The 12,269-nt window shown below is 38.7% G+C and overlaps 1 protein-coding gene across 11 annotated transcripts in view; it reads right to left on the bottom strand.

Annotated features, from left to right (window-relative positions):
• The window catches only part of WDFY3 (WD repeat and FYVE domain containing 3), a 283,117-nt gene that overhangs the window by 115,113 nt on the left and 155,735 nt on the right, over positions 1-12,269 (bottom strand). For all 11 annotated transcript variants that reach the window (XM_086407523.1, XM_086407528.1, XM_086407526.1 and 8 more), the window contains 6 exons: positions 12,057-12,234; positions 7,219-7,433; positions 4,841-4,953; positions 2,193-2,424; positions 718-818; positions 347-565 (listed from right to left, as the gene is read on the bottom strand). In XM_086407523.1, coding sequence (XP_086263649.1) covers positions 347-565; positions 718-818; positions 2,193-2,424; positions 4,841-4,953; positions 7,219-7,433; positions 12,057-12,234 — 1,058 coding nt within the window. The remainder of the gene's footprint in view (positions 1-346; positions 566-717; positions 819-2,192; positions 2,425-4,840; positions 4,954-7,218; positions 7,434-12,056; positions 12,235-12,269) is intronic.

Below are 12,269 nucleotides of genomic sequence, written 5' to 3'. Positions count from 1 at the left end.
GAATATTCATTAGTCAAGCAGAATTCACAGCCAATGGAAATCCTTACTAAAATGTATTAAACAAGCATCCTGCTTTCCTAGCAAAAGCTGTGATTTCTTGGCGAGCAGAGATGAATCCTTATTTTAGGACCTCTCTCCACTGTTTTCTATCTAAGTCTCTTTTGAAAGTGAAAGTGTCCTGAAATTTCACCAGTAAACAATCTTCAAGCTATCATATAACCTATTCTATTCTATAATAATTTAAATGAGAGAAGAATTACCACTGGACCTCAAAACTGAATATTACAATGAAGTTTGGTACTTTTAATAACTGCCAGGAATCAAAAAGAAAAAGGCAGATACTGACCATAATTTTGGAGTAGTTCCTCTTTGGTGGAGACAATCAGAGACCGATCTTTTGCAGAGAGAACTATGGCAAGGCATACATAATGGTGCTCAGAAGAATTTGCTCGGCGAACAACAGTAAGGAGTCTGACTGGGTGGTTACTGGGAGGAGAACTAAAATGTTCAATGCAAAACCAGCTGGAGTAGCTTAAGCCAGATGGAGGAGGGAAGAATCGTTCACCTAAAGTGAAAATAGAAAAATAACAATGAGAGAGTTTGTGTTGACTCATATTTGTATTTGAAAAAGGTGCCAGAAAAAGCAAAATCTCTAAATAATACATAGTCTGCTGGAAAAAAAAAAAGAATCTCATAAGCAGAGAAAGTAATACTTACCAGAACCAATACCGCTGACCACGGCCCCATCGATAAGACCTGTTGTGACAGCATTGTTTGTAGGGGCATTATGAGGGGCCAGACTGGGCAGGAACAGGCAGCTATTAAGTAAAAGATAAAGTACATTTTAGAGGGCAATTGTTTTCTTCTCTTATTGCTATGTACTTACCACAGTGAAACAAACTACCATTATTTAAGGGTAATCAGAGATAAGAGATTATGGAATAAGTCTGGATGCCTAACAAAGTCCTTCCCTTCTTTTAATTATGAGAATATCAAAAGACATTTTAAATTAAAAAAAATCACGTATAATTTGCACATGGTAAAATGCATCAATGTATAACCCTGTTCAAGATACTGGAACAATTTCATCATCATATTTATAGACAAAGTCCCTTGTGGCCCTTCCTGGTGAGTCACTCTCCTCTGCTAACACTGTTCTGATTAGTTTCGCCCAGTCCCAAATGTGTTTTAATTCACTGTCTGATAATAATACACAACAATGTTCTTAAAACACAATTTACGTATAAGAATCCCTCAAAAAACTAGCACAGATATAGATCTTTTAGTATTTATATCCATTTTGAGGCTAAGTGACTTATAAATATGCTCTTCTAGATTTGCTTTAGATTTCTTTTTTAAAAATGATTAATATATTTTATTCAAGAAATTATAAGCAGAGGAGTGTCTCTATTTTTTTTTTTTTTTCTTTTTGGCCTCGCAACTTGCAGGATTCTCAGTTGCCCAACCAGGAACTGAACCTGGGCCAGCATAGTGAAAATCAGAATCCTAACGACTAGGCCACCAAGGAACCCCTCCTAGACTATTGTTACTTCTACTACTATAGTTTTTTTCTGCCACTTGCAAGTATTTACTCATTTAATGTGATAGTAACTGAATACATATAATGTGTAAGCTAGTAAGTTAGGTCATTTGAGGGAAAAAAACGATGACAAAACCTTTTAATTTTATGTTATCTGTAACTTTATTGTACTAAATCAGGTGTTGATAAACATTTTCTTGAGCAGGCCTGATCATGAATATTTTATGCTTTGCAGACTAGATAGTCTCTATCACAATTTTGTACTCCAACATGAAAATGTTATAAATAATGTATATACATAAATGAATGTGGCTGTGTTAAAATGAAACATAATTTACAAAAAAAGAAAGAATTTTCAAAAACAGATTTGGACTGTGGACCTTAAACTGCTGATTCCCATACCATACCAACTTATTTAGCATAATAATTGAAAATAATTAAATCTAAAAACTTTAAAATAACATACTCAAGAACTCAATCATTTGAAAATATATAGCTGTATTGTATCATTTGAAACTCAATGACTGAAACTCAATCATTTGAAAATATACTGTATTGTACTTGAGTAAATTTAAAACCAAAGGTCTATTTGTCAAAGGCAAGACTGAGGCATAAAATAATATAAGGTTTGGCTACCTTGCAAATTTCTTACCCAAACCCTTCAAGGGATGTGTCAAATTCAACAAAAGCTGGAGTAACTGATGACCCATGAAGTCTGATGTCATGTGGGGTTGTCATGGAGACCAGACATTTCACTCTGGTTAGGGGTACAGTACTTCCTTCTGCAGATTTCACTAGGCTCTTGCTTATCCGGTAATGGTTATCTTCATGTAAGCTGAAAACATTATCAGAACCCAGACCTTCCATGGATGTGATCATACTGCCTGTAAGTCAAAGAAAATCTCTTGGGAAGAATATCACTCAGATTTCTAAAACAATGACTTTAACAAGACTGATTAATTTTTAAATACTATTCTTTCAGTTTCAATCTACACAATAATTTTACTTTTAAAGTCTAAAGTTTTAATTTCATTTATGTTCATTTTAAAACTTAAATATCATCATTTTTTACTTTGTTATTTATTACTAATGCAATAAAAACACTGCAGAAATGTTGGCAACTACAGAGTACAAGTATAAATCAGATAGAAAAAGAATAAAAATCACCAATGATCACTATCTAAGCCACAGGTACAGTAAAATTATAAACTACAATTAATGATGTTCATAGAAACCAGATTATACTTTTATTCCACAAAGTTATTTATCTTTGAGAAGAAAATATTTGAGAAGCATTATAAAGGAAACAGTTCATTTTTCTTATTAAAAAAAATTCAGACATTAATAGCAGAAACTTGCTCCTCCCATTTTCTCCCCATTTTTAATTCTTCTAACTATTAAACATGTGATCACAAAAATACTTGAATTGAAAAATCCCTATATGCATGCAAATGGTAAACAATTTCAAGAACAAAAAAATAAATTTTATACAAGCTGTTCTATTCTTTGAGGAATACATCAGAAATGTCATGGAGAAAATATTCCCTCTCAAGATGAACCCTATGAATTTACCTGTTTCCCTCTTAAGTGTGCTAACCATTCAGGCAACCATAAACACCTTTCAGTATTCTCTTAGAGAAAGGAACTATATTTGTCAGTTCTAAGGAACTATGCAAAGCACAAAAACAACAAAAAATATATATACATGCAGGGGATGTATATTAACTGATAATAAAAACTGAAATACTCGTCTTCCAATAAAACTGTGTTCGAACTTGAAAGATCTTCAGGTTTCCAGAACACAGTATTTGCTCATCACTGATAAACCACAGGAAATATTAAGGTTGAAATAATGGTTAAAGGCTGTTCAGTCTCTTTGATTCTCGCCTGAAAAAAGGGGTGAACTACATCCTTTAAGAATGGGCATTCTAATTTAAAAAAAGAAAAAGAGGAAAAAAAGGGGCATTCTACTCTTCTAAGTTTTATTCTTTCCTGCTTCACTAGTAATGGTCACTTCAGTTCATCAACACAGAGGCCTTAACTATGGCTAATAATCAGACAAAATAAACTGTAATATTAAAACCCAACAAATTACAGAATTAATGCTGGGAGGAAATCCAGGGCAACTGAGCTCTCTAGTGAGAACATTCTCCCCAGAGCTCGTGCGTGGATGGAATCTGGTGCTTTTCCATGGTCCATGATGGACAGGTAGGCAGCTCCTACATTCTGCTAACACACCCTCCCATCATCCTTCTATCAAAAACGTCTATTCCTTGGAGTTTCCTCATTAGCAATCCTATCACAGCCCTCTCTGTGAAACTGTCAGTTTTTTTTTTAAGTATATTTTTATAAAAAAAATTTTTTTAAAGTCTGTATTGAATTTGTTACAGTATTGTTTCTGTTGTTTACATTCTGGTTTTTTGGCCCTGAGGTATGAGGGATCTTAGCTCCCACATCAGGGACTGAACCTGCACCCCCAGCACTGGAAGGCGAAGTCTCAACAACTGGACTACCAGGGAAGTCCCCCATCTACTACTGTTGGCGTTTCACTCCCCCGTCTTCCCTGTACTAACTCTTGCCAGCGTACTGGGGGATGTCAACCTAACACCCCACTTCTATGATCACCTTTCCTCCAATGAGCTTTGCCTCTGCTTCACTCCAGAGCCAAAATTTGGGCACAGTCCTCTTCCTTGCTCGTCTCACTGCTCCAGTTTTGATTGCTATTATCCTATCTTCTTCTTTCAGTTCTCCCATTCTTATCCTCTCACTACATTTGCTCTTCAGCCATGCCACTCTTCTCCCTCCCAGTGATCCGCTCCTCTTCCCCCAGCCTTGCACTAGCTTTTTCCTCTATCTATCCCATTCTCCTCAACTATTGTTATTAGCATTTAAAATTTCCCATTCTTCATGTCCTCCTGCACCAATTGTCTTGCAAAGCCTCAGTCTTTTAATAGTCCAGTCAACCACGCTGGTCCAGGCAGCAAAAGTTAATTGAGAAAGGCAGAGAAATTGTGGATCCTCTGAGAAAGAGGCAATCCCCTTTCCAAACCAAGGATTATTCTTTACATAGTTCTCATCCTCTCTGGATGTTGCTTACATTAATGCTTCCCCCGCCATCCCTATCAACTGCTTCTCCAGTCAATCAATGAGATTTATGTTTTTCTATTTAAATAACAATGAACAAAACCCAACAAACCCTTTTATTCCATAGTCGAACTTCTCTAGAAATACTATTCATCCTCTACAGGATTTTCATTTATAAGATAAACCCAGAAAAGGGAATTTCAAAAGTCAACTTACTTCTCATCTCTGGCTCAAAACTCAGTGAACTTGGTTTGTGGACCCTATATTGTTTTAGCAGTTTTTTGTCCCAGGCACCACAATTTAATGGACTTGCCAAACGCAAAAACTCCCTAAAGAGGAGACAAAGCAAAGTTGTTCCTTGATTGAGAACATTATATAATTCATAAACTAAGCACACAAAAAAGTGATTTAATGAATTATAACAAACCAAAAATGCTAAAGCAATCCAAACAGTTTTATAATACACAATGTTAATTTTATGTTTTAACCACAAACCATTGAAAAGAGCACAAAATATTGTGACAAGTTAGAAAATGAAAACCGAGGAGCATGTTCTCCTGGAATATGATACAAATCACATTTGTGATACAAATATAGTGAAATGTTACGGGATTATACAAATAGAAGCCCTTTATACCTAGTCATTTATGGCATCGTGTAAAAGGAAAAAAATAAAATAAAAAAGACTTTTTTGAATTTTCAAGTCCGTACAGCAATATACCCAAACATTTAGAAGTCAGGTACCCTTTGTCAGTTTTTCACAGAGAGAACGCAATATAATTAGCTTGTAACTCATGGATTATTGACAGCTAGGTGCTTGTACCACCATGCAGCCTTCTCTTCTGATAATTCATTCACTGTGAAAACCAAGCCTGTCGAAATGCTTGGTTTCCATTGCTTACTCTGGTTATTTAAGCAGGCAATATAAGTTATTTAGTAAATACAAGTATTAGGTATGAGATACTCTCTCTCACTCACTCATTCACTCTCTCTACTTTTAAAGTAGCAGATCACCAAAAAGAATCAGGGGAAATCTCCATGCTGCTTTCAAAACTTTAGGTCTCTGAATACATCCATAATGTGATGGTCAAAGTAAGCAGAGACCGTCTCAGTAGTGTAATTAGTGTAATAATGAACTGTACACATTAGTTAGTGTAATAAGGACTACCACACTGCCTGGTACAATACTGTTTAACCTGCAAAGGTTTTTCTTAATCCACCATTAGCGTGGGGTTAGTTAAAAAATATTAATTACAAATAGAGTTCAACCATTTTTAAGAAAGTTTTAAAAGTTTATGAAAAAGAGGTACTTTTACAGCAGAAAAAAATTATTTTATAAAGAGAGCAACTAATATTCTTAAAGTGATAAGATATATCAGTGTATTTTTTTTAAGGTGGGACAAATTGATTTACACATTAAATATGTTTGGTTAAGTAACTTAAAGGAAAGTCTTTTTTTTTTAATGTTTTATCTGTAAAACACAGATGAAAATTACTTTATATTAAAAAAGTTATTCAAATATACCTATTTCTTGAATGGCTAAATTATGCAAGGTACATTCATATCATGGAACACAACTCAGCAACAGAAAGAAACTCTTGATATACAACAATTTAGATGCATCTCAAAGGCACTGTAATAAGCAGAAAAAGCTCATCACAAAAGGTCATAAACTGTATGATTTAACTTATGTAACATTTTCAAGGTGACAAAATTATGAAGCTGAAGAACAGATTAGTGGTTTCTAGGGATTAGAGATGGCGGGAGTTAAGGAAGTGAATATGATAATATAGGGGTAGCACTGGGGAGAGCCTTGTGACATCTTAATTGTTGTTGTTTAAACAACTAAACTGTTGTTGTTTAGTCACTTAGTTGTGTCCAACTCTGTGACTCTATGGGCTGTAGCCTATTAGGCTCCTCTGTCCATGGGATTTCAGGCAGGAATACTGGAGCAGGTTGCCATGCCCTCCTCCAGGTGATTTCCCAACCCGGGGATCAAATCCATGCCCCCTGTATTGGCAGGGAGATTCTTTACCACTGCCACACAGGAAGCCCTAATTGTGTGATGATTACAGCAATCTGACCCAAGTGATAAATAGCAGGGAACTACAGTGTACATGGATACATAGTACCAATGTCAGTTTCTTGGTTTTGATGCTGCACTGTAGTTACATAATATGTCACCACTGCGGGAAACTGGAGGATGGACAACAGAACCTCTCTTCACAACTTCCTCTGAATCTGTAATGATTTTAAAATTTAAAAAGTGTTTCTTAAAAGAGTTCATAAAGTGTTCATAACTATCAAGTAAATGCAAGTCATATAAATATAACATGACTTCGTTTTTAAAGCATGGTGAGTTTGCTGGATTCTAGGAGGAGAAACGGCCAACAACAAACACATCACTTTTACTAATAACTAGACTTATCTGTTTCTGTATTTTGAGCATTTTGCCCATTTTGGTGGTGGTCTGGTTTTGCCCACAGGTAACTGAATATATGTTTATAGAGCAAGAACTCTTGACTACAAAGACTCTGCAAATGGCCATCACTCATGGCGGCTTATTTGAACGTGAAGAGGAGAGGGCACTGACCTGAGCACCATGGGCTCCAGCGCTTGAGAGGCTAATCGCTCGAACATGCGCTGCAAGGGTGGGTGCAGCGAGTGGTCCTCGTCAGCCAGAGCGGCACTGCACCGCTGCAGCAGTCGTGCATGGAGACCAGCTTCACACATGACCTGCTGGTTTCTTTCCGTGTGCACCAGGGATTGTAAAATATTGGCCACGGCAAGTTGAAGGTCCAAGGCATGCTGGAGTTAACAAAGAAATCCGTGACACCAGGGCATTCTTAATAAGATAAGTGATAGTTCTCTCCCTTTAAAATGGGAAGCACAACTTTCAATATGAGGTGTCTCTAGACACTTCAAATTACATTTAGATGAATTAAGTAGCTGGCATAGAGGCACAAAATAATCCCGGAACAGGACTAAGGAAATATTTCCAATCTTCATTTTCTTAGAAGCATATCCAGCATCCAGCTAGACTCCATTCTCTTTCAAGTCCATCATATTACATGACTATATACAAGTAACAGTATTTTTGTCTAAAGTCTTTTTCATGGTAGGTAAATAATCACATTAAAAGCCTATAGTTAACATTCGTGACACTTTAGGCCTTAGAGACCATACAGCATTTTAACAAAACTGGTCACCCAAACTCTAGTTCATCCAAACTCTAGTGCTACAACTAAAAATACATCAACAGCTTGAAAATGGTATCTTCAGTTATTTCTCTCCAGGTCTTATTAACAATTATCACTGCTGAGCAGGATTTACAAGGAGAAACAGAATTATTTTAGCACTAGAAGTAATCCTCTTGCATTTTAACAAACAGGGGTGGTCCTAAGATGGCGGAGGAATAATACGGGGAGACCACTTTTCCCCCCACAAATCCATCCAAAGAACATTTGAATGCAGAGCAAACTCCACAAAACAACTTCTGAATGCTGGCAGAGGACATCAGGCACCCAGAAAAGCAGTCCATTGTCTTCGAAAGGAAGTAGGACAAAATATAAAAGATACAAAGAAAGACAAAAGAGTTAGGGATGATTTGTCCCCGGAAGGGAGTCTTAATAGAGGAGAAGTTTCCAAACACCAGGAAATCCTCTCACCGGTGGGTCTGGGGGAAGTTTTCGAATCTTGGAGACCAACATAACCGGGAGGAAAAATAAATAAATAAAACCCACAGATTACGTGCATAAAGGCAACTCCCAGCAGAGAAGTACCCCAGACGCTCGCATCTACCACCAGCAAGTAGAGGTGAACGGAGAGGAGCGGGCGGCACTGGTTAGGGTAAGGACCGGGCCTGAATGCCCTGAGGGCAATCTGAGGGAGCTAAGGTGAGATAGCAACCTAACTTGGGGGATAGCCAGAGAGAGAGAAAGAAAGAAAAAAAAAAAGAGAGAGAGAGAGAGAGAGAACTATCTCGTGAGCCCTAACCTAAGGCACTGCTAGCCTGCTCACAGAACAAAGGACTGAGTGAATACCAGAGAAGAGCTAGCAGGCTGAGGACCGGCGGCCCATTCCCCGCCACAGGCAGGGGTCAGGCGGGTGCCAGCCAGAGCGAGAAAGGGGCAAACTCAGTCCCAGAGAGGGCATCCTCTACCAAACTGCGAACAGGCTTCCAGTTTCTAACCAAAGACTTCCTGAGATTCTGGACGGTTGACATCTGCCGGGAGGGTCGCAGCCAGAGATCAGCTCCCCAAAGACACACATGGCACACGGGAGACGGGCGTGCCCGGAAACCAAGGCTGGTACCGGGTACGGCACAAAACGCAGGCCCAACCGAGTCTGTGCCTTTGTGGAGTACTGGAGAACTTGAACCTGAGCGGCTTAGACCTGGGAAGTGCAACCCTGGGCGTGCTCCCTGCATAGCAACCTGCAGCCTGAGCAGTATAGACTGGGAAAGCACACATGCTGTGAGCAGGGGCAGATCCAAGTGTGGCCGAGACACTGCGAGCACTCCCCACACGCGCCAGTGATATTTGTTTGCAGTGTTCCTCCCTCCCCACAGCACGACTGAACAAGTGAGCCTAAACAAGAGACCACCTTCGCCCCCTTGTGTCAGGGCAGAAGTTAGATAGACACTGAAGAGACCCGCAAACAGAAGCAGCCAAATATACAGAGGGAACGGCTTTGCAAGTGACAGGTGCAACAGATGAAAATCCCTGTAGTTAACACCGACTACATTAGAAGGGGCCTATAGATATTGAGAAGTACAAGCTAGAACAAGGAACTATCTGAAACTGAACTGACCCCACACTGCCCACAACAGCTCCAGAGAAATTCCTAGATATATTTTTACTATTATCATTTTTTTGTTAATTAAAAAATTTTTTTTTCTTTTTTTAAGTCCTCTATTACTCCTTTAATTTTCATTTTTATAACCTACTATTACCTTGCAAAAAAAAAACACACTATTTTTAAAGCAAATTTTATATATATTTCTTATACTTTTTATGATAGGTTTTTTTTTTTAATATTCTATTTTTGAGAGTCTAACCTCTAGATTTTTAATCTTTGCTTTATAGTACTTGTTATCAGTTTTGTACATTTAAGAATCCAATCTTCATTACCCATTTTACTTAGGAGTGTGATTACTGGCTTGATTACTCTCTCCCCATTTTGACTCTCCTTTTTCTCCCCCAGGTCACCAATATCTCCTCCCTTCCCCTTCTCTTATCAACCCAACTCTGTGAATCTCTGTGGGTGTTCTGGGCTGCAGAGAACACTTAGGAAACAGAGCACTGCCTAGATCTGTCTCTCTCCTTTTGATTCCCCTTTTTCTCCTCCTTCTCACCTCTCTTTCCTTCCTCCCTCTTCTCTTCTCTGTGTAACTCCATGAACCTCTCTGAGGGTTCCAGACTGTAGAGAGCACATAGGGAATTGTTTACTGGCTAGCTTGCTCTCTCCCCTTTTGATTCCCCCTCTTCTCTTCCTGGTCGCCTCTATCTCCCTCCTCCCTCTTCTCTTCTCCATGTAATTCTGTGAACCTCTCTGGGTGTCCCTCACTATGGAGAATCTTTTCACCATTAACCTAGAAGTTTTATTATCAGTGCTGTATGGATGGAGAAGTCCTCAGGCTACTGTAAGAATAAGACTGAAAACCAGAAGCAGGAGGCTTAAGCCCCAAACCTGAGAACACCAGAGAACTCCTGACTCCAGGGAACATTGATAAGAGATCATCCAAAAGCCTCCATACCTACACTGAAACCAAGTACCACCCAAGAGCCAATAAGTTCCAGAGCAAGACATACCATGCAAATTCTCCAGCAATGCAGGAACATAGCCCTGAGCTTCAATGTACAGGATGCCCAAAGTCACAACAAACCCACAGACATCTCAAAACTCACTACTGGACACTTCATTGCACTCCAGAGAGAAGAAATCCATCTCCACCCGCCAGAACACGGAGGCAAGCTTCCCTAACCAGGAAACCTTGACAAGCCACTTGTCCAACCCCACCCACAGGGAGGAACCTCCACAATAAAGAGGAACCACAAACTGCCAGAATACAGAAAGGCTACCTCAAACACAGCAATCTAAATAAGATGAAAAGGCAGAGAAATACTCAGCAGGTAAAGGAACATAATAAATGCCCACCAAACCAAACAAAAGAGGAGAAGATAGGGAGTCTACCTGAAAAAGAATCTAGAATAATGATAATAAAAATGATCCAAAATCTTGAAAACAAAATGGAGTTACAGATAAATAGCCTGGAGACAAGGATTGAGAAGATGCAAGAAATGTTTAACAAGGACCTAGAAGAAATAAAAGAGAGTCAATTAATAATGAATAATTCAATAAATGAGATAAAAAACACTCTGGAGGGAACCAACAGTAGAATAATGGAGGAAGAAGATAGGATAAATGAGGTAGAAGATAGAATGGTAGAAATAAATGAAGCAGAGAGGAAAAAAGAAAAAAGAATTAGAAGAAATGAGGACAACCTCAGGGACCTCTGGGACAATGTGAAATGCCCCAACATTCAAATCATAGGAGTCCCAGAAGAAGACAAAAAGAAAAGCCATGAGAAAATATTTGAGGAGATAATAGTTGAAAACTTCCCTAAAATGGGGAAGGAAATAATCACCCAAGTCCAAGAAACCCAGAGAGTCCCAAATAGGATAAACCCAAGACGAAACATCCCAAGACACATATTAATCAAATGAACAAAGATCAAACACAAAGAACAAGTATTAAAAGCAGCAAAGAAAAAACAACAAATAACACACAAGGGGATTCCCATAAGGATAACAGCTGATCTTTCAATAGAAACTCTTCAGGCCAGAAGGGAATGGCAGGACATACTTAAAGTGATGAAAGAGAAAAACCTACAACCCAGATTACTGTACCCAGAAAGGATCTCACTCAGATATGAAGGAGAATTCAAAAGCTTTACAGACAAGCATTTTAATAAACAAACTGTACTCTAAAACACTTGTCACTGAGTGAAAGTTGCTCAGTCATGTCTGACTCTTTGCAACCCATGGACTATACAGTCCATAGAATTCTCCAAACCGGAATACAGGAGTGGGTAGCCTTTCCCTTTTCCAGGGGATCTTCCCAACCCAGGGATCACACCCAGGTCTCCTGTATTACAGGCGGATATTTACCAGCTGAGCCACAAGGGAAGCCCAACAGACAGACAGGCACGTGTATCATCTAACAAATAAACTGTACTCTAAGACGTATGCTATTACTAGACATTAAAAAAGTTAAGGCTCAAATAGAAGAATCCTGTTTTTCCCCTTGATCTATTTCCGTATGTGACATAGAAAAGTTCTATATCACTTTTTTGGCCCCATCCCCTTGCTTGTGCAGTCACACCTTTCACTATTAAAGACAAGGAGGCACTAATATACACAAGCTTACTTCTGGCTGTGTCACTGACCCAACAGAGGCCAGGAGATCCAGCATAGCAAGCATGGCTCCAGGATGGATGATGACGGCATCAGAACTTGAGAGAGATGAAGTTGCCACGTGTGGTTTCAGGTCAGCAACGTTTTTAGGAGGGTAGACGGGGGGAGTAGAAACAGAATGATATGCGTGCCTGTGAAGAAGAAAGAAGGGTAATTGGGTATTTAA

This window comes from Bos grunniens, chromosome 6 (genome assembly GCF_055505025.1).
Source record: "Bos grunniens cultivar Pamir isolate PY7600 chromosome 6, Bosgru_T2T1.0, whole genome shotgun sequence".
In the NCBI taxonomy this organism is placed as follows: domain Eukaryota; kingdom Metazoa; phylum Chordata; class Mammalia; order Artiodactyla; family Bovidae; genus Bos; species Bos grunniens.
The sequence above is the reverse complement of the archived record's forward strand: the minus strand, read 5'-3'. Positions and strand labels throughout refer to the sequence as shown.